Genomic DNA, 23,664 nt, shown 5'->3' on the forward strand with positions numbered 1-23,664 from the left:
TGGTTGCTTGCCATCTCTTAAAGCATCTGTCAAACATGCTTGTGAAGACTGTATTTTGGGTAAGATGCAACGTTCAAAGTTTCCAAAGGATGGCTCAATTAGGGCCACATGTAGGTTGCACCTTGTTCCTAGTGATGTTTGTGGGCCCATGCAAACTCCATCCTTGGGCAATTACCTTTACTTTGTGACTTTTATTGATGATTACTATAGGCATGCATGGGTGTATCTGCTTAAAGCAAAGTCCAATGTGTTTATGTGCTTCAAACAATTTCTGGCTATGGCTGAAAATGTCTTGAAATGTACTATGGGCACCCTCCATTCCGATCGAGGGGGGAATATATGTCTCATGAATTTAATGCATTTTTGGCTAGTTGTGGGATAAAACACCAATGTACAATTTCGTATACTCGTCACCAAAATGGTGTTGCTGAGAGGAAACATAGGTCTCTCACAAAAATGGCCCGATGTATGGTCAAAAGTCAAGCTTTTCCGCCATTCTTTTTGGCTTGAGGCTATCATGTGTACCACTTATGTACTATGACTCCTTATGAAGCATGGCATGATAGGAAGCCTTCTATTGAGCACATGTGCCTTTTCGGCTGTTTGGCTTATTCTTTGGTGCCACAAATGTAGCGCAAAAAATTGGATGATAAGGCTGTCAAGTGCATTTTTGTTGGTTATAGTGCTGAAAGAAAAGGTTACAAGTTGTACCATCCGCAAACAAAGTGTATCTTGGGTTCTCCAGATGTTGTGTTTGTGGAAGATTCTTTTCAGCCTTTGCTATCATGTACTAGAGACAAAAATGTAAGCTCACAAGACATTTATGACACTTTCTTGCCTCTTTTTAGTGGTGGAAGTTTGAATGTAAATTCCGATGGGACAAATGTACAACCTACGGGGTTTTTTGAAAATGTTACAAATCATCCTATTACTGATGCAGATGTACATGATGTACTTGATGAGGAAAGGATTGAGAATGAGTAGGCTAGAGGTATGCCAAAATGGCTGGTGCATACTTTGCATGATTGTAAATTGGATGCACCTTTTTCTAGTCATACTCGTTTAGGTTCTCGCCATGCATCTTATGCATCAGGTTGTTATGCTTTGGCTATGTCTAACTTATGTGATGTTGAGGAACCTCTGTCTTTTGATGAAGCACATAATTAAAAAAATTGGATGGCTGCCATGCAACAGAATATGATGCATTTATAGAAATTAACACATGGACTTTATGTGATTTGCCTCTTGGCAAAAAGGCCATTGGTACGAAGTGGGTTTACAAGTTGAAACACAATCCAGATGGTGAGATTGATCGCTATAAGGCTCGACTTGTTGCAAAGGGTCATGCAAAGCAAAAAGGCATAGATTATGAAGATACTTTTCTTCCCACTTATTGTATGAATATTGTGCATTTCTATGTGCATTGGTAGCTCATTTTGGTTGGGATGTACATCAATCAAACATTGTTACTTCTTTCTTGAATTCTAAGGAAGTATATGTAACGTAGCCTCACAATTTTGTCGAGAAAGGACAAGAGGATAAAGTGTATAAATGTAAGAAAGCTTTGTATGGGTTGAAGCAATCTCCTAGTGCTTGGTATGAGAAAGCTAAAACTCATTTGGTCAAACGAGGCTTTTGTAACAGCCCAACAAAAAGCACTTTGTATGTCAAGCGTGAGGCCGATGTAATTCTCAATGTTGTTCTCTATGTCGATGATTTGCTGATCACTGGTCCAAATGAGGCACATATTGCTGAATTTAATGCTGATTTGAATGCAACTTTCAAGGTGAGAGATTTGGGGTTGCATCATCATTACTTGGGCATACAATTTAAGTAATGTGATGGTGGTATTGCTTTCTGTTAGACAAGTTACATACATACATTGTTATGTAAGTTTGGACTTGAGGATTGCAAACCTATTGCCACTCCCATGGAAACAAGTTTAAAAATGAGTCTTCATGATGCTGTGGTGATCCTGCCGATGCCACTCTTTACCAAACTATTGTTGGCTGCCTTATTTATGTATGCAACAGAAGGCCAAATATTCAGTTTGCACTCTCACAAGTCAGCTTGTTTATGCGTAGCCCAATATCTAAGCATTGACAGGCTGTCTAGAGGATTTTTTGCTACTTGAGTGATATTTTACATCTTGGCTTGTTTTATCCCAAGGGAGGATCATTGCCATCAAATTTACATACTTTTTCGGACTCAGATTGGGCTGGATGTTTTGACACATGAGTGTCCACAAGTGGTTTTTGTTTCATGCTCGGGAGTTCATGTATCTCATGGTTGAGCAAGAAGCAACTTACTGTGCCACTTATAGTTGTAAGGCTGAGTACATGGCACTCTTCAGAGATACGATTGAGTATGTATCGCTCAGATGCCTTATGGCTGATTTGGGTGTTGGACATGACACTGCCAACATCATATACATTGATAGTCAAAGCGCATTGGCAATTGCAAGGAACCCAAATTTTTTATGCTTGTACAAAGCACATTGATCTGCATTACCATTATGTCAAGGAGAGGCTCTCAGCAGGGAGACCAGCATGGCTTATGTGCCAACATAGGACAACCTTGCACATCTTTTCACAAAGGCATTGTCTCGTGAGAAGTACGAAGCTTTCTACAAAGCTTTGGGCTTACTCCCCTTTGTGGGCTAATAATGTCCTTGGGGCATGGCACTAACCTATACTCTACGTGCGAGCTCTCATTCACCGCATCACTCCCAGGGGGGATTTGTTACCATATACATGTGGTAGTGATGTGTGTGAACACACTTAGGACCTTCCAGGCATTTTATCCCTCACTAGGAGTCCCCCCCCCCGGTGCATTGTGTATATGCCCATCACTCTAGGGCTATCTTATCTTTCGATTTCACACTAACTAATACACTCTTTGTTGCGTGCCTTGAATGTCCTTCATCTTCTCCAAGTTGTGTGTGTTTTCTTGCAACCCTAATTCCAACAGATAGCAGTTTTCATGGAGCTTGTATGTGCATACACATATGACTTGTCATCATGGCATAGTAGTTGACAAATTGGCAATGCGGTTGAAGTGAGGACCCTAGGTTGATGCGTGAAAAGGATGAGAAAACTCCTTTTCTTCAATCTCTTTAAAGAAAAGTATAGATGGCTATGATTGGTCTCTCTCTCTCTCTCTCTCTCACACACACACACACACACACACACACAAAGACAAAGGCAAATACATTTTCAAAAATTAAATTATGATTAAATAACAAAATCTTCACTAAAATTATCCTTTTTTTGCTATATGCATTTAAACTAGTACATTTATTCTATGTAAAGTAGAAAGTCTTTTGACTTTACGTTTTGAAAAGGCTTGCTATTTATTACAATCTTACACTTCACTTTTGATTATATGTTTTGTAAGTTTTTCTTTGAAGTGAACCAATGAGTGACAAGTGGAGTGTAATGGAATATGGCTGTAACATTGACTGTAGCGGAAATTGAAATAACAATAGTGAGCATTTCCTTTACGAGAATTCTCAAAGAGCATAAGAAGAGTACTTGATTCAAGATTGCAAGATGAACATTACACCTAATTAGCTTGGCATGAACAATACTTGTAAAAGAGAGAGATAAAGGATTAGAGAAATTGACAACAATTGAGGACAAGATTTATGTGGAGCCGGTTCCCTTCAAAAGGATTTTGTATTATAGATTCCACAATAAAGAGAGACTTGGTACAATACAAGCTTGTGTTCCTTGAGACCTTGTTGGTGCAATGAAGATGGTAGACTTCATCCACAAAAATTATGCCCTTAATTAACTTGCAAAAACATTAACATATCCCCAATCTCAATCCCAAGACCTCAAACACCTTCAAAGGTGGAGAGAGCTAGTAGGGAGTGAGGGAAAGGAAGAGGAAGAAGAAGTAACATACAAGAAATAAATAGACTCCTCACTTGTTTTAGTAGTCTTGTTGCTTAGCATAGCATAATAGCATAGTAATGGAGATTAAGGAGATGGCAAACATGCACTTTGGAGCATGACTCTTGGTTGGATTTGCATTCCATAGCCAAGAGTTGTTGGTGTAGGCTCTCCACTTCTCAAGCTTGGAGAAGGAGATGAAGTTCTTGCACAACACACCATGAGAATGAGTGTGTGTGTGAGAGAGAGTGATTATATGGTCAAGCACACCCTCTCCTTGCTTGGGTCGACCCCTCCCTTGTAGCTCATCCTTGAAGCTCATTGGCTCATGTCAAGCCTAGACAATCACAAGCCTAGGTCATTTCAAGAAATAGAGGTAGCCTTTGGACAAGTGTCCTCCTTTCCCCTTTGAGAGAGAGGGCTTGAATAATGCTTAAACATTTAATTAAACAAACTAACTTCTCATTGGACCCCTCTAGAGGCCAACCAATAGGCTTTAGACACCTTATGAGGGCAACATGGGAGGAGCTTGACATGTGTCCTTGTTTCCACTTTAGACTTGGCTTGCCTTGAGTGAGTGAGTGTGTGTTCTCTCTCATGCCCCAACTTGTAGGGCTTGCCCCCTCTTGTGTAGGGATGTTGTTGACTTTTTGGAACACCTCCAACCCCTCAAGTAGCTTAGTCTCAAGCACCTTAGGCATCAAGCACCTTAGTGAGCTCAAGCATGACAAGCACCTCAAAGCACCTTAATCAGCTCAAGCACGACAAGCACCTCAAGCACATGCTTAGCTTGTCTAAGGTCTAAAATACCCTAAGGTCCTAGGTCCAAAGACTTTTAACAGTAACCTTTGGAGGTCTTTAATGAAGATAACCCTAAGGTATTTTAAGCCCCATTATCTGGTCATTGTTCTTTGATAGACCATCTCCCTTTTGGACCCGTTGCCTTCTCTCCCTTTGGTCCCGTTTGAGATAGACCTAAAAGCACATGTCTATATTATTACTCTTGTTCTCGAATATTTTACCACATTAAATAATCAGTTCAATATGAGAAAATCATTTGGGTTAGTTAAATAGTAGATTTTATGATATTACCTCTCTCTTGAAATCATAGTCATCCTCCATTTATGAGATAGAGAAGATAAAGCCTTAGTCATTAGTCTATGTTTCTTAGTGGGTAGAGAATCCCTTTTTACCCTACGACATCATTCCAGAATGGATGACTAATCCATTTGGTGCCTGGGAGACTTAGTTGCCGCAATCATGTCTACTCTTTAGTCCATATCATACTTTCCAAAGTAGAGTGACAAATTCTACTTGGTGTTTGGGAGACATTGTTATCACAAACATGATTCTAAGCATTCATACTCCTCAAATTTGTGCACAATAAAAAGAGAGACCTAGTCTTACAAGACAAAAACATTGATCATTTAAAGAAACATTTACATTTGCTTACTCTAGTGAAGCATTGTAAGCATTGACAAGGTTCATACTATCCTTAACCTGTGTTCCTTGCATCCATCTAGCATCTTCAAAAGGATAATTTTTGAACTTAATAAGATACCACCGGATAATCTTACCATGGCATAGTACCTTGTCCTCATGTGGAAGGATAGCTTTGGGTTGTAGCACCTCTTCTTGACCTTCGATCTCTAGGGGGTCTTCAATAATTGGTTCTGATGGTGGCTCTCCTTTGTAAGGCTTGAGGCTCACATGAAAAGCATTGTGTATGAGCCAATGGTTGGGAAACTTGAGTTGGTAGGCCATCTCATTGATTGGTTTTAAGATTTGAAAAGGACCATATTATCTTTTTGCTAATTTAGCATAATCCTTTTGGTGGCCCGTAGGATTTTTTCCCATAGTTTGTCTCAATCGAGCCTTGGGAAACTTAGTAAGACCCAATCATTTTTTTTGAGTGTTAAGGCCCTTCTGTGCTTGTTAGCAGCAGGTTTTTGCCTTTGTTGGGAGATGGATATAGCCTCCTTAATCTTTTGGAAAGATTCTTGTAGGTCTCGGCTATACTCATCGGTAACAAATATCTTCCCATGTACCTTAAGTAGCAAGGGACTTTTAGGTCTTCCCTCAATGATTTCAAAAGGTGCCTTTCCTATAGTAGTATGGACAATGTTATTGTATGCGTACTCTACAAGTGGTAGATACTTCTCCCATTGTGAGGAATGATCTACTTTTGTAACATAAGCCTTTAATAGATCAAGGATTGTAAGGTTAGCTATCTCACTTTGGCTGTCCGTTTATGGGTGATAGATCGAAGAGAAATTCAACCTTATACCTATATTTTCAAAGAGACCTTTCCAAAAATTACTAGTCACTCTAGGATCTCTATTTGACTTGATGGATGTTGGCAATCCATGGAGTTTGAAAATCTGAGACATGAAGAGGGTTGCCATTTGGTGTGCCTTAATAGTCTTTTTGACAGGAATAAAGTGTGCTTGCTTGCTAGACTTGTCGACTATTGTTTATATTCCCATATCCCCATGGATAGACTTGGGCAATCCAAAGATAAAATCCATGGATATACTCTCCTATGGAAAATTAGGAATACAATGGCTGGAGTAATCCAGGTTGCTTCCCTCTATCATATTTTTTCTTTTGCATACTACTTATTTTGAAACATACTCTTGTATGTCCACTTTCATGGTGGGCCAATAAAAATACCTCTCTACTCCTCGATGAGTAGGTTGAATCCCTCTATGCCCCGCATAAGGAGGAGCATGGGATTTAGACATCACCTTCTCATGAAGGGAGTGAGTAACACATAGCCTGTTGCCATGGAGAAGATAACCATCCTGAAAGGTGAATGGTTCTTCTTTCTTCCCTAAGGCAAGGGCTGACATTATGTCTCTATAATCAAGGTCAGTAGCATACTCATCTATCATGGAAGATAGATCATTATGAGTTGCTATACACACCGCATTTGCCCTTGGTCGTTGTGATAGTGCATCGGCCACTTGATTATGCTTACTGGCAATATGAGCAATATGAAAATTGAATTGCAAAAGAAAATTTGCCCACCTCAATTGCTTGTCAGAAAGCTTGATTTGCGTCATGAAATACTTGAGACTTTGGTGGTCCATTTGTAAGATGAATGGAGTCCCCAAAAGATAGTGCTTCCATGTGTCTAGGACATGTAGAAAAGATAATAGCTCTTTTTTGTATATGACCAACACTCATTCATCGATAATGACTCTTTGACTTTCATATGCTATGGCATGTCCTTCTTGGAGAAAGACTGATCCAAGAAAATCTCCACAAGCATCACATTGGACCTCAAATGGCTTTGAGAGATCTGATAGTGTAAGCACTGGTTGGGAGGTAAGCTTTTATTTAAGCTTGCCAAAAGCATTTTTCTCTTTAACAGTCCATGAATACTTAACGTTAATCTTTGTTAAGTCATGTAACAGTCCTGCTAGTTGAGGGAGTTTTTCTATGAAGCATCTATAGTATGTGCACATACCAATCAAGCTTCGTAGCTCATGTAGATTCCTTGGGTTAGGCCATCCTTTTATTACCCATAACTTTGATAGATCCATACGGATACCATCTTGAGAGATAATGTGACCTAAGTATTGAATTTCTTGAAGGAAAAATTCACTCTTCTTTTGGTTAATGAAAAGTTTATTCTCCCTCAAAGCTTGAAAAATTACCTTAGATGTTGCTTATGCTCCTCAAGCGAATTAGAGTAGACGATGATATCATCAAAGAACATTGAATGTAGCGGAAATTGAAATAACAATAAAGAGCATAAGAAGAGTAAGTGATTCAAGGTAGCAAGCTGAACATTACACCTAATTAGGTTGGCATGAACAATAATTGTGAAAGAGAGAGAGAAAGGGTTAGAGAAATTGATGAGGACTAGATTTATGTGGAGCCGGTCTCCCTCCAAAAGGATTTTGTATTATAGATTCCCCCATAAAGAGAGACTTGGTACAATACAAGCTTGTGTTCCTTGAGACCTCGTTGGTGCAATGAAGATGGTAGACTTCATCCACAAAAATTATGCCCTTAATTAACTTGCAAAAACATTAACATATCCCCGGCCTCAATCCCAAGACCTCAAACACCTTCAAAGGTAGAGAGATCTAGTAGGGAGTGAGGGAAGGGAAGAGGAAGAAGAAGTAATAGACAAGAAAGAAATAGACTCGTCACTTGTTATTATTCTTCCTGCTTAGCATAGCATAATAGCATAGTAATGGAGATTAAGGAGATGGCAAGCATGCACTTTGGAGCATGACTCTTTGTTGGATTTGCATTCCACAGCCAAGAGTTGTTGGTGTAGGCTCTCCACTTCTCAAGCTTGGAGAAGGAGGTGGAGTTCTTGCACAACACACCATGAGAATGAGAGCGTGTGTGAGTATACGAGAGAGATTATATGGTCAAGCACACCCCCTCCTTGCTTGGGTCGACCCCTCCTTGTAGCTCATGCTTGAAGCTCATTGGCTCATGTCAAGCCTAGACAATCACAACCCTAGGTCATTTCAAGCAATAGAGGTAGCCTTTGGACAAGTGTCCTCCTGTTCCCTTTGAGAGAGAGGGCTTGAATAATGCTTAAACATTTAATTAAACAAACTAAATTCTCATTGGACCCCTTTAGAGGCCAACCAATAGGCTTTGGGCACCTTATGAGCGTAACATGGGGAGGAGCTTGACATGTTTCCTTGTTGCCTCTTTAGACTTGGCCTGCCTTGAGCGAGTGTGTGTGTGTGTGTTCTCTCTAATGCCCCTGCTTGTAGGGCTCGCCCCCCCTTGTATAGGGATGTTGTTGACTTTTTGGAACACCTCCAACCCATCAAGCACCTTAGTCATTGAGCACCTTAAGCACCTTAGTCATAAAGCATGACAGTCACCTCAAGCACCTTAGTCAACTCAAGCATGACAAGCACTTCAAGCACCTTAGTCATGAAGCATGACAAGAACCTCAAGCACCGCAATCAGCTCAAGCATGACAAGCACCTCAAGCACCTTAGTCAGCTCAAGCATGACAAGCGCCTCAAGCACAAGCTTAGCTTGTCTAAGGTCTAAAATACCCTAAGGTCCTAGGTCTAAGGACTTTTAACACTAACCTTTGGAGCTCTTTTAATGAAGCTAACCCTAAAGGTCTTTTAAGATCCATTATCTGGTCATTGCTCTTTGATAGACCGTCTCCCTTTTGGACCCGTTGCCTTCTCTCCCTTTGGTTCCGTTTGAGATAGACCTAAAAGCACATGTCTATATTATAACTCTTGTTCCCGTTTATTCCCCACATTAAATGATCAGTTCAATACGAGAAAATCATTTGGGTTAGTTAAATATTAGATTTTATGACATGGAGGCTCTCTCCTTCCTTGAAAATTTTAAGCTCCATTATATATAGGATAGATATAGATGTGGTGGGACTCATGTAAGGATCACGTTCAACATGTGTGATGATAGGTGTGAATTCATGTAAGTACTCTCAGTTCAAATGGGAGTGTGATGAGAATAAAGTCAAAATTTCCAGGAATGGTGTTTATGCTAGAGCATGCTGTGGAGCTCACATAGGGAACCGATTAATAATTCAAGTTGACCGCATGTGGATACCACCTTAAGTCGAATCCACCTTGTGGACAATGATGTCCATGACAAAGTATCCTGCATCGTAGCAAAAGCAGAAAAAATGATTGGGTAGAATTAATTCCACCTTATTGGCATGCCTTGCATGCAACTCATAGAAAAATAGATTAATACTCCCTTGGTTACAATGACCACCTCAATGGTTTTAACCGATACTCATAAGTGCCTTGCACTATCTAGAACTAGAGTTGATACATTCAAGTGCAATTCTCCCCAACCCTTATTACCTTGTAATAAATCCTAACTCAACGAGTAGGGCATTGGCATGGGGTAGAGTCCTTGCTTCCTATTATGGCCTTCAAGGAACTTTACTTTGCAAGTTATGATTCTTTCCAAATTAAAGATGAAAAAAGCATAAAAAATGGTAAAAACTTGAAATTTCTCAACCTTTCGCTCGTCTTGTAACAATTGTCTCAAGATCTAGAAGCAAATGCTTGCTTGAGAATGATTTTGTATGGATTTTGCAGTCCTTGCAATGCAATAACAAGTACCAACTCTAATTTGATAAGCCTTACTTTTTGCATGGTGTTGAGGCTTAAAGTCCCTACTAAAGCCCTCTTTGGCTTGATATTTTGAGCTTTGTATCCGGCTCGTAGCCATGGCTTCTTAAGGACTTTACTTTGAATCCGGCTCATACCCGTGGATTTTGATACTTAGAGCTTGTTCTATGTACCTTGGAAGCCTGTTGGATTTGTTCTTTCGGCACCCATTAGAGAATAGTTCTTATACACTTGCTAAGTGCCCCAAAGCCATATGTTGATGTCATATCTCAAACTTTGGAAGCTACCATTCTCTATCCATAAACTTGAAGCCTTGATTTAGATAATGACATCACAATAAAGAAAACGTTGTTGAGCTTCTGTGTTCGGACCTTTTTGAGTCATCATTAGACGATATGCATGATAAAAACCACAACGGCTAAGCCATGATGGCCATACTATAAGCAAACTTTCCTTGATTTCTTTGTAAACCCAATGATATCTAAGGACCACTTAATATACAAACCTTGCGCTTGAGTAGACTTGTACAAAGGCATCCTAGCAGAGGTAAATAAAAATGACAAAGCCTAGTGTGACGACCCGGGAGTTGGGCCGTCGATGTGGAAGGTGCGTGGTGGACGCGTTTGCGCTCAAAGGACCCGGCTCGGACGGGACCGGCTCGGGTCAAGGTGCTTTTGTCTTCAAGGGCCCCGGCTCGGACGGGACCGGCTCGGGCGAGGTGCTTGTCTTCAAGGGGCTTGGTTCGGACGGGACCGGCTCAGGTGGGCTTGGCTCGAACGGGACCGGCTCGGGTCGAGGTGTTGTCTTCAAAGGGTCCTGGCTCGGACGGCACCGGCTCAGGAGGGCCCTGCTCGGACGGGACCGGCTCGGGCGTGGTTGCGTTCCATGGGTCGACGGCCGTGTTGCGTTTCGCGGGTCTTGCGTTCCGGTTCCCTAGCCCCACGTAGCCTCAGGCTCCGCCGCACTCACGGAGGGTCATAGCGTGCCCTGGAGAACCTTGCGTGGAGTCCCCACGGTGCACGAGTGCGTGGAGTGAGGCTAGCGTGTCTAGGTGGGGGGTCCCCTCCCATGGCCGTTTTCGGGAGGCTCATACCCCTTATATACACCCCCGGTTGAAGAAAGTTCGACGTCCTCGTCGAACGAAGGGAAAAGAGAGCTTGGCTATGCATGAGGCCAAGGGACTAAGGGGTGCATATAAGTGCAAGGTGCGTGAAAAATGTACCCGAATGCAAGTAGAAAACATGCTTTGTTTTTGTCATTTTTGAAATGAGGTGTGGGTATTTTTGGATTTTTGGAAGAAGGTTGAAAAATGTATGCGTTGAATACCCAAGTAGAATTCCCCATACTTGAGCATTCCCCGAAAAGGTAACCCGGAGTGCGCGGAGCCACCTGCTGCGTTGGCCCGCGCGGAGACTTCTTGAAAGCCGAATGTGAAGGGAGGTCCGTCGCAATGCAGCCCTTGCGAAGTTGGTCCCTGTGTGGACGGAATTTGGAGGGCTAGCTCGATGCCCTTTGGTCTCTTGTAGACTTGAGTGGGTCTTCAGCTCAGCATGGGCCACAAAAGTGGCCGGGGCGCGACGAACTCAGTTGAGTTGGTCTGTCGCGTTTTTCTCTTTTGATTTTTGATATAAATAGCCCTGTCTGGCTCGCATCTTTCCTTTTTGTTTGGGGTGTGACGGCCCGGGGGTTGGGCGCGTCATGTTGGAGGGGTGCCCGACTCGGATCGGGACCGGCTCGGGTCACGGGTGACGGCCCGGGGTTTGGACGCGTCACGGGAACGGCTCTGACTTCTTGGAGCTCTGGAACGGGGCCTGGAGCTCTCTTCCTGGAGCTCTGATACCAAGTGTGACGCCCCAGGAGCTGGGCGCGTCATGGAGAGGTGCTCTGATACCAAGTGTGACGACCCGGGAGTTGGGCCGTCGATGCGGAAGGTGCGTGGTGGACGCGTTTGCGCTCAAAGGGCCTGGCTCGGGTCAAGGTGCTTTTGTCTTCAAGGGGCCCGGCTCGGACGGGACCGGCTCGGGCGAGGTGCTTGTCTTCAAGGGGCCTGGTTCGGACGGGACCGGCTCGGGTCGAGGTGTTGTCTTCAAGGGGTCCTGGCTCGGACGGCACCGGCTCAGGAGGGCCCGGCTCGGGTCGAGTTGCCTTCAAGGGGGCCCGGCTCGGACGAAACCGGCTCGGGCGTGGTTGCGTTCCATGGATCGACGGCCGTGTTGCGTTTCGCGGGTCTTGCGTTCCGGTTCCCTAGCCCCACGTAGCCTCAGGCTCCGCCGCACTCACGGAGGGTCATAGCGTGCCCTGGGGAACCTTGCGTGGAGTCCCCATGGTGCACGAATGCGTGGAGTGAGGCTAGCGTGTTTAGGTGGGGGGTCCCCTCCCATGGCCGTTTTCGGGAGGCTCATACCCCTTATACCTAGGAAGAGTTTCCCCACCCTCGCATACCTTGCATGCACGATAAAATAATTGTGCAACATTTTGCCGTATGCTGCAAAAGGTTGACAAATCAAAAGTTATAAATCCAAAAGTAGTTGCTTACCAATCTCTGGAAACTACTCAAATCCATCTCCGATTACACCGGAGTTGAAGTCTTAATCCTAAAACTACTCTATGGAGGGCACTTAAAAGAAATCTTCTCACGAGATTCGAGTTTTATCGACATCATTTTTGGGTCCCATCATGGCTCCCTTGCTTGAGCTAGGCTCTCGTGCTTGATCATTTTTTGCTAGGTTTTTCCCGCCCTTCCGCCTTTGTGTTGGCTCGTAGCATTTGCCCAAATTCAAGCTCAAGTGTTTTGCCCACTTCAATTGGATTGCGTGTTGATGATGGAAAAAAGCAGGCTGTGGGATTCAATTGGCCTTGCCACATGCCATTCCCCTTGTCGAAACCATGAGGAAACGGCCCTTGGCCATCCCAAAGGCCAAGAAATTTGTCATGACAAGCCACTTTTCTGAACAAGCTCGTCAAATGTGAGGAGTGGCATCGAAGCCTTCTTATGCTTTCGCTTTTTTTTTTTTGCAAAATTAAAATAAATATTACTTTCAATTTTATTGTACTCACCAATCATTGGAAACCTTTGTAAAAAAGAACTCTGCTACATATGAATCAACTCCCTTGAAGGGCATGGCTTATAGCTGATGATGGCCTTTAACTTTGCATGTTCTGTTGCCTTATAGATGCATGGCCTCACTTTGTATGAGCGGGTGAGAAGGGCTCCTAAGGGCAACCCTAGGGCACCCTTTGGGCGCCCAAGTTGAATCCACCAAAGAGCTCTCATGGACGCCAAGGAGTAGATGATGAACGAGAGAGAGAGAGAGAGAGAGAGAGAGAGAGAGAGAGAGAGAGAGAGACTTTTTGATACCAGTGAAAGACTAGAGGGAGCTAGGGCATGCTCACCTCCTCCAATCGTAAAGACTAGAGGGAGCTAGGGCATGCTCACCTCCTCCAATCGTATCCTTTTATAGGCATGCAACCCACTTTTAGGAATCCTTGAAATTGCATGTCTAGCTAGGCTTGTCTAGGGTCTGTGCCCCCCATTGGTCGTACCCTTGTCCCAAAAAAAGGAGCCCTTTATGCTAAAGGACGATCATCTTCTCCTCAAAAACCAAGAAGAATCTCAAGTGTACCTACTGTAGCAAGGAGGGACATTTAGAGGAGTATCGCTTTGAAAAAAAAAGTAAGAAGGCTTGCTTGGTTGAAGCTATTGGAAGGAGATCACTTCACAAGAAGCTGCAAACTTTTGTGAAGTGGATGAAGAGTGGCCTTTTTAAACCCGAGGTTTTTTCTCAAGTTTTTTTGGTGAAGGCTAAATAACTAGCACTTTTTTTGGGAATTGAAGACTAGGACAAGTAAGCCATTGTTGAGCATCTTGTTTGAGCTTTCTACTTGGTTGATGACTCATTTTTATGGGTATCTTGTTTTTGTATGAACTCAACATGGTCATGATACCCTAAGCTGCTAGCATTGTATACCCTAGTGTGGATGGATCAAGGGACTGCCCTTTAACAATCATGGCCAAATTCCCTTGATCGATGCCTTAGATTTAGATTGTTCTAGAAAGCCTATATAACAAATATAATAAAATGCGTGTTGTAAGTTTTGCTTCTACTATGTACTCTTCAATTTGCATAGAGTTCACTTTGTCCGTGTCTAACTTCCTTTACATACACCAACTCCCTTCCAATACCGCAATCTTGAAGCATTGAAAATCACTTATCAGCCCCACACATAGTACATCACATGTATCTTTGGTCCCACAGGTCATATTTAACCTTGTAGGATGATAATAAAATCTATCTTTGTATCTCCATGGTCTCCCAATTTCTAATGCACCCTACCCCCTCCCACCATATATTCCTCTCTCTCTCTCTCTCTCTCTCCCCCCCCCCCCCCCCCCCCCTCCCTCTGGCGGTCCCCCTCCCACCCCATATTCCTCCCCCTATCTCTTTACTAGATTCCTGATTAGGGATATGATTAGTGGGGAAGTGGGGGTTAAAATATTTCTCTCTCTCTCTCTCTCTCTCTCTCTCTCTCTCTCTCTCTCTCTCTACACACATACATACATACATGTGTGTGTGTGTGTGTGGATTGCACTCTGGTTCATACTTTAGGGAGCCAGTGGGATGATTCAAGGTGCTCCTCTAGGGAAGCAAGTGAGTATAGAGAAGCTATTTTATGGTGTTGGTTCATGACACATACTTTTTTCCCATTCTAGAAGGGACAACTACACTCGCATTATGAGTGTTTATATTATTCTCCTCACATAGACAACTTCAAAGACAAGAAGATATTAGCAGAAAAATACTAGCCTGGCACTTTTGTAAAGCACACTTACAACCCTTGTAGATGATTCTCAAAAGCCAATTTGTCCAAATATGCGAACAATGGATGGGTAGTGATAACAAATACGTCGAGGCTCAATGGGCATGCTTGTTGAATTGATCTTGCAATGCCAGCATGTCTGGAAAGCTTTCCATTCATAAGATTTATAGAAGTACTTCCCTGCCCTAGCTTAAAAACACATGTGCTAATCCTAGGGCCAAAGGCCATCTTAGCTAAGTGTTTGGATATAAAGTCCCACTGTACTTTGGCAAGGATTTTGCGAAATCCAATTGCAAAAGCACAAAATCTTGCATAGACTTAATTGCCTCTATTATTTTCTGTCTCCCCCCTCCCTCTCTTTCCATAGAGAGAGAGAGAGAGAGAGAGAGAGAGAGAGAGAGAGAGAGAGAGATTTTATTATCATCCTCGAAGGTCAAATATGACCTATGGGACCAAAGTTACATGTGATGTAGTACGTGTGTGACTGATGAGTGAGTCTCAATGCTCCAAAATTGTGGTGATGAGAGTCGCAATGGAGAGCCCACATTGTGGATGGGAGAGGAAAGTGTGTAGGTCTAAGTCATGGCTAAAAATGTGAGGGAAGCAAGTTCGGATGTGACCAAAAGCTGAGCACTCTAGTATTGTGTGGTACTCAGACTCTCGAACTTGCAGTAATGTGCACAATTGATTTGACTCTTCTCCATTGCCCCAACCGCCCTGTCTCACATCGAAGGGAGTGAGAGCTAAGCTGAATGGCTACGATAGTGCGTATCGATGACAAGCGGATAGGCTCAAGCATATAAGTGTGACTACAGTTTCCCCTTTCGGCGAAGAACATGGTTTTTTAGTTGGGGGTAATATGGGTGGTGTAATGTATGAAGCGTGACCCACCAGATTCCTCCCAAGCCGTAATACATTGGCGTTGTAGAAAAGTTTCATTCACTTGCCAGTCAATTGAGGCATCATGTAGCAAGTGTAATGCATCCCATCTCCCAAATCACTTTTTTATGTCTTGCATCCATCCCGTGCTCAATATCTTGCTTTTATGCATCTTGGAACTTTTTTGCTTGCTTCCTATGCAATTGTAGGAAGTCGATGTGAGGGGTTTTGACGCATCTTTATCATGTACTCCACAACCCTTTCCATGACCATAACCCCAATTCGAAGAGATTTCGACTCAAGAAGCAGGAGCATATATGGTGTTTGTGTCTTAACTTCGAAAAAGTTTGTAAGAAAACATTTTTAGACATTCTCAAACTCTTTCCAAGTAGACTTTGAGAGAGAGAGAGAGAGAGAGAGAGAGAGAGAGAGAGAGAGGAGAAGCGAAACAAAGGGAGAAAGAAGTAATTATGAGAGAGAGATTTAGTGGGATGCATCGAGATAGGAGTATTTATGGTTTCCTCAACATGGACGAAGGACATGCAAACATTACTTTCTTCAAAAATCTCCTTTCATAACTTCTTACTAAAGTATTAACGTTCCTAGGTCAATTAAACTTTTCCCTCTTATTCCTCCAACGATATGAGTAGCATTTGATCATCTTAGCGATAACAAACAAAAGATTCTCCCTTGTTGCTCACCATTGCCCTAATGGCATTGTCTTAGCTTGGCCCACCTCTGCTTTGAGTGCAACCCTATCTTCACCTGCTTACCCTACTAACCATCTCATCCATCGCCTATGCGCTTTGCTCACTGCCATCTCTACCCTCTTTCCCTTAGCTCCACTTCCTATAGCTACAAGCAATGCCCAGTCCTCGTGCCACTCTTTCCACCTGTATCACCACCGCCCATCCTTGCCATGAGCCCTTGTACCTCTTTTGTGTTGCCCACTACTACTGGCACTACTACAACCCTACATAGTGTTGTGGTGCAACCTCACATACTCGTCACAAAACACCCCCCATTTTCACATACGCACTAGCCTGCCGTATCAGAGTGCTTGTAACCATGGCTCTTATTACCCACAACCACTAACACCAGCTCAATCCACCCCCTACATCACATCTGCGCTGTGCTAGCTCTGGCCACCTTACTTGCAAAATGCTCCATCCATAGTCCAAGCCCTCGAGTGAAAACCCTTATGCAGAAGGTATACACCCTAGTGGTTGCCAGCTGCCGTGAGTGCGTCTACCGCTGCAATGGTTGGTGTTGCCAATGTGCTCACCTTTGTTTGGCTTCGCCACCATCCACAACCCCTACGACATGCAAAGCCTTGATTACCATTGTGAAGGCCCTCAGTGGCAAAGACCATGCGATGGGGACGATGGTGAAGAAGATGCAAAGGAAAGTTTTACATACGTCCCATTTTTAATGATATAGCATGTGTGTGCTCTCTAAATTAGATGTGCAACTTAATGTACTCCCCTTTCATCGAGAGACACTTTGTTTGCTTTTTTTGCCATACTCACAATCGTTAGTGGAGAGAAATTATATTACCCTAAAAAAGAATACGATAACCCTCAAGCACTGCATGTGCCTTGAGGGGGCAACGATTCCATACATACATACCAAGAACCAAAAATAGGGGTGCTATGAAGAACCTATCGAGTGGTCAAGGAAACTGAGTCCATGGTGCCTCTTTAGCATTAACCGTTGACCCTCTCTTGTTACCAATAACATGAATGAGCTCGGTGCTCAGTTGACCCTCTCTTGTTACCAATAACATGAATGAGCTTGGTGCTCAGATGCACAATGTCGTCAAATTGATCCACAACTAGTTACTTCGTTAGCGTAGGAGGCATTTTCCTATCCCTGGCCTCTCGTTAACCCACGTGGCTCCTCTTATTTAAAAAAAACCCAGCGATGAAAAGCTCTAAAAAAAACTACGCTTTCAAAAGCTACCAAGTGAATAAAATAAAAAAAGAATTCCTATCCCTGGCCTCTCGTTAACCCAAGTGGCTCCTTTTTTTTATAAAAAACCCAGCAATGAAAAGCTTTAAAAAAAACTATGCTGTCAAAAGCTACCAAGTGAATAAAATAAAAAAAGCATTCCTATCCTTGGCCTCTCGTTAACCACGTGGCTCCTCTTATCTAAAAAAAACTACGTTGTCAAAAGCTACCAAGTGAATAAAATAAAAAAACCATTCCTATCCCTGGCCTCTCGTTAACCCACGTGGCTCCTCTTATTTTTAAAAAACCCAGCGATGAAAAGCTCTAAAAAAAACTACGCTGTCAAAAGCTACCAAGTGAATAAAATAAAAAAAGCATTCCTATCCTTGGCCTCTCTTTAACCTAGGTGGCTCCTCTTATTTTTTTAAAACCCAGCGATGAAAAGCTCTAAAAAGAACTACGCTGTCAAAAGCTACCAAGTGAATAAAATAAAAAAAGCATTCCTATCCCTGGCCTCTCGTTAACCACGTGGCTCCTCTTATCTAAAAAAAACTATGCTGTCAAAAGCTACCAAGTGAATAAAATAAAAAAAGCATTCCGTGTTGCTCTCAACAGCAATTTGATCTTCTCCACAAGCAGTTCGCAGGTTCTCTCGCTGTGCCTCTTGGTCACACTCTCTCTCTCTCTCTCTCCCCCCCCCCCCCCCCCCCCCCCCCCCCCCCAAACAGAACATGAGCTAGAAGAACTGGTCATTGAGCTTCACAATAGTATAGACGCATATTCAAAGAGCACAATGTTGAGAAGTTCTTGATAGGCTTCCCGGATATATGAAAGTTGGAGCATGTAGATCATGGCATTGTGAACACAAGACCATCTCAACTTGAGGTAACAAGATCTGTGGAAAACAAAGCACAAGCTCTCTCTCTCTCTCTCTCTCTCTCTCTCTCTCAAACTTCTCTTATAGGTTTTTGCTTTCTCTTACTCTTGGACTCACTTCAATCCAATACAAATGCGACTAACGAAGCACTCTAGTTTTGCCTCGAAAATTCCTAGCCTTCCAAACATGATGAAGGTAACAAAATCTGACAATTTGGGTGCACTCTATTTTACTACGCCCTCCCTGTAAGGCTGTAAAGGAGAGGCACTCTATTTTACTACTTCAACGAACCTGCCTTGAGAAGGGAACAAGTTGGTGCCATTGAGACTCCTCTCTACAAAGACGCGGTGTTCTATCTCGCACGTTGTGTCTTCTACCCTCTTGTTGTATCCCACGGCTTCTGCAGTGCAGCACAGCTATGCACCACAACTGTTAGCGGCGTCCTTCATTATAGGTTGAATCCTAGAGAAGCGAGAATTTTCTGCTCATGAAGCAAGATCGTGACGAACTTCTTCCGTCAGAGTCTGCGAAGCGGAGGAAATGTGCGGATGTAAGGTCTTCTTATGCGCAATCGATAGCACAAGCCTCTTCCTGTAGCCCTGACGAGCCCAAGTTGTGCGCACGAAGAGAAGAGGAGCCAGCGTCTTCTGATGCGGTAACTCAAGTGGGCGATCTGCAGAGCAACAAAATAGGGGGCCTCACAGAAAATGAAGAAGTTAATGAGAGTCCATCCCTTCTGGGTGACCAGAATCCTCAGGTTCGTTTGCATACCCTGGCTTGCCTTTATGCCCATGTCGATCTACTCGTCTCTGATGCTGCAGGTAAAGAACGCCTCTTCGAAGCTCTTCATGGCCAGCTATGTAGAGAGGACAGTGTGCATGTGGCACAGCAAATTGTGCGACTCCTGGAGTACTTGGTTCTCTCTGACTGCAAGTTTGGGGCACGTGAGAAGACTGACCGAGAATGCAATTCAAGCTCCGCAGGTGTGAGGACAGAGCGTAGTTCGATTCCTCTGGACAGGAATACAGCTGTGCAATCATGTGTAAAGAGGCTCCTGTCGTATAGTTTAGCGGAAACTGAGAGCCCAACATTGAAGCTTCAAATATTGCGCTCCTTGTATCAGATTGCTAAAGAAGCTCAGGGTGTTCAACATAGTCTTCTGCTTGAGCATTTGCCAGAGCTTCTAGCCAGCAACAATCCCTTTATCAGAGCCCAGGCATTGCGAGTGCTTGCACTTTCATTGATTACAGATGCGGATGGCAAATACCTAGTTGACAAGAAAGACAACATAGGCCTATTCGTAGAATACACCCATGATTCTAGTGTTGTTGTGAGGAAGGCCTCTTTGCATTCCATTATACTTCTATGCAGCAAGGGCCATCTATTGACTGAGGCAAGCCATAAAGCTGCTGTTGTTCTTCTCAAAGATTTAAATGAAGTCATTCGTTTACTCGCCCTTGAAGTTATCAGCTTATGGGTTAAGCAGGGCCCGGAGGAGCACACCAACATTGCCTTTTTAGAGGTGTGCAAGATGATGACAGATATGGACCTTTCTGTCCGACTTGAAGCATGCAAAGCTTTCTTAACAATGAAAATTGTTAGGGAAGATCTGCTTTTGCAAGCTCTTAGTAAGAAGCCTTTGGAAGTATTATCATCAAATGAAGAGAAAGAGCTGCAACCTTCTTCACTCATCACAATTCCAGAATCTGAGGTTGACTTATCAAAATGTAAAGAGGGTCTAAACATTCTTGACAGATTGAATTTGGGTGCGTTTGTGCATGGTGTAGAAGACGAGTTTTTTGAGGTTCGGTTACTTATGGTGGATGTTCTTGCTCATTTTTCTTGTGTATCAGCAAGGGTTTGTATAGCAATCAAAGAGGTCATGATAAATTTGCTTAATGATGATTCAAATCAAGTTCGATTAAGGGCTGTACAAAAGCTGATACATGTGGCTCATTGTTATGGTCTTCAAGTAAATGATAGCGATCTTGATGTGGTTCAGGGAATCCTTGAGGATGTAGATGGAGCAGTGAGAAACGCAGGGAGGACTCTACTTGCACTAATACAACATTCAAGTATAGATTCCTTAAAGTGTACAATTAAAATCTTGATGAAACTTATGCAAAGAAATCCACAGCAGGAGAACGACATTTGGCATGATCTCTACGAGCTTGGAAGAACTCACAGCACATTTGTCCAGCTGTTAACAAAGGATCTGCTAATAGAGTTAAAAGCATGTATGTCAGGTGATGCAGGTGTTGATGCACCAGAATACGGATGCATTCTTTTTCTGTTTTTGGGAGCATCAGAGACCAATACCAAAATTCTGTCCTTGGTTCCATCTCAAATTTTATCGCATGCACAGCTATTGTATAAAAGCAAAAGCCAATCAGATGCAGTGTTGACAACATGTTCAACAGCCTCTCAAGTAAAGATGATAAAAAGATACCTCCATCCAGATGCGGGATTAGCCGTAAGCTCCGATCACAAAGAAAAAACCAAGGATTATCTTGCACGTGCTGCTAGAACATGTTGGAATGTCAAGGAGATGCTTGTTTCAGGCATGGTTAGTAGGTCAAGGCAAGTCTTGAGAGGCTGCAGGAGGGACATGAAAAGGCTTCTCAATATGCTCGGTGATAACGATCAAGTAGCTTTAACAACCTATGTTTTACACTATGTTGAATGCATAAATCTTGTATGTCAAGGTTGGGTCCACTTTCAACACAAGGGAATTTTGGCTACAGCTTCTTCTACACCAAGCTTGTTGGAGCTAGCTTGCAGATTGGAATTTGTTGTGAAGTGCATGCAACACACGTATTTTGGGCATACAGATGAGCAAAAACTAGACTTGATTGAGTTGAGCATAATCCCAGCTCTCTGGAGAATGATTTCTATGGCAAGTAGGAATGATTACAGGAGGAGACTCTTATCTGATGTTGAAACCATCCAGAGCACTATGAAGCAGGGCTCATTCTGTAGCTCTTTCATAGAAAACATTCAGAAGAACCTTCTTAAGACAGTTGCCAGCTTGGTCGATGTGCAAGAAACTCTGCGTGAACTAGGCTTATCATTCTGGCCACGACTTCTTACGATCAACGATCTTAGGGAAATGAGAGTGGTTTTAAGCATTCCGCAAAACGATTTAGAACATCCGATTGAGTTTTTGCCTAATATGCCCTTCAGTATCACAGTTAGCATTCTCACCAGGAATTTGGACATGAGTAGTATTTGGATGCGCATACGTTTGGAATCTTTATGGACAAAGTTTGTATTTTTGGATGCTAGTAAATGCAGGAGCATCGATCCTCTTGTCACTAGTGTTCAGATTCCTGGTCTATCAGTGTATTCCAAGTGTACTTTAGTAGCTGCAGTGTATTTGGAATGCCTTGGGGATCCCCATGAAGTTGGTAGAGGCCCGAGAGAGTACCTCCTTCCTCTTACCCTTGATAAACTTATATACTTAATGCCTGCTTCAGGTGCTCTTGGCTAGTCAACAAATCATAGTTACAGGGAATGGCCATTTTCCTGACTCCATTGCCCGTGCCCATTCCAACTGTCCATTTTGAATCTCTATTCTGTGTTTCAGACGCGAGCATTTGTTACAAGGAATGACATTTCATGGCTGTTGCCGTTCTCCGTTCCGGGTAACTATGTAACAAAGGAGAGAGAGAGAGAGAGAGAGAGAGAGAGAGAGAGAGGCATGTTGCCTTGCGTGCTAGTTTAAGCATCTTGCCTGACCTGCTACTGCTTTTAAACCTAGCAATACCATAGTTTTTTGGTTCGTCGAAGGCAAGGCCATAGAGATGACTATACTTTTTGCCTGGTTATGTCACAAAATGATGATGTAGCATGACCATCCGCAGACAGTTGTTGATGTGGCATGACCACCTGTGGATAGAGGTGTTGATGTGGTAGTACGGACGTTGACGCGGCAGTAGGATAGTATGGACATTGACGCGGCAACATGTCAGTACAGACACTGACATAGTAGACTATGGAATCCCGAAATCTATGTTGGTTGATAACGTGGTTGACTGTACAGATTTTCGCAAATTGCGCTAATGGCTGTTGGCAGATTTTGGGAACCAGTTGCTTTTGAGTTAAATTGCTTTTGGGGCATTCCTTGTAAGAATAATAAACCCATTGGGGCCTCACTCTTCACGGCATTTGGACGTAGAGTCTGAGAGTAGAGGATCCCTTCTGGAGTTGTACTTTGCTGAAGCATTAATATAATAAAGAAATACTGAAAGGGGTGCTAAGCCATTGCTCTCTTGGGGTGGAATTTCGCCACTCTGTGTCGTGTGTACTCTCTCTCTCTCTCTTTCAGTTCGGTTGTTATTGAAGTGCTAAAAGTCTGTTCAGTCTGTTCTTTTCTATTAGCACGTGGTGCTCGTGTTGTGACAATGGTATTAGAGCATCAGGCGTATGCTTTTCTCAAAGCATACCGGTCCTACCAAAAAAGAGCAGACAGGGCACTTGGGTACTTAGGAAATTATTATTGATCTTCGTGTCCCGATCTCGGGCTTTTAGACACTCCCATTCTTATTTCATCGCGCATCGGTGTGCTTCCGTCTTCATTGCTCTGTCTTATAGGGCATAAGCCATAAAGAATCTCAGATTACACATGGGTCCTTGCGGAGAACTTGAGAGAGATAACATCTCTCAAAGGAGATATTACAGGGCGAGGAGATATTCACTCTAGAACAGATTTTGGGAAGGAAACTGAAAGGGATAGTGATATCTTGTTGTCTGTGTGAAGATAACTAGTAGGAGTGAGGAACATGCATATGAAAGCATTTGGAAACATGGGACTAGATCTCTACTTTTTTGCAACGAGGTGAACATTTTCTTTAAATTTTGCCTGTTTTGCAAGTGAAATTGAGAATAAGATGATGACGAATTGGGAGCGACGATAGCTTTGGAATGAACTCGATCACTTTTCGAGATAAGAATCATGAACTTTTAAAGAATGATGAATTATTCTAGTGCATCAAGATTCCATATGAATGAGATAATTGGATATTGTGGTGAGCACGTCAAAAGTTCCTGCGGGATGAGATGGCTACACAAGAATCTAGGTGCATCAAGACTTTTGAACGGATGAGATGATCAGATGATTGAAACACTGTGTTCATTA

General features: G+C 43.0%; 1 protein-coding gene across 1 annotated transcript; it reads left to right on the forward strand.

Annotated features, from left to right (window-relative positions):
- The first annotated feature begins 18,793 nt into the window (after positions 1 to 18,793).
- Positions 18,794 to 22,167, forward strand: SIEL (ARM repeat superfamily protein). The gene is made up of 3 exons (XM_086491828.1): positions 18,794 to 19,284; positions 19,349 to 19,436; positions 19,511 to 22,167. Exons 1-3 carry the CDS (start codon positions 19,015 to 19,017, stop codon positions 22,015 to 22,017), a joined length of 2,865 nt encoding a protein of 954 aa, XP_086347954.1. The 5' UTR covers positions 18,794 to 19,014; the 3' UTR covers positions 22,018 to 22,167.
- The last annotated feature ends 1,497 nt before the right edge of the window (positions 22,168 to 23,664 follow it).

This window comes from Adiantum capillus-veneris, chromosome 20 (genome assembly GCF_014529385.1).
Source record: "Adiantum capillus-veneris isolate H3 chromosome 20, ASM1452938v2, whole genome shotgun sequence".
Classification (NCBI taxonomy): Eukaryota; Viridiplantae; Streptophyta; class Polypodiopsida; order Polypodiales; family Pteridaceae; genus Adiantum; species Adiantum capillus-veneris.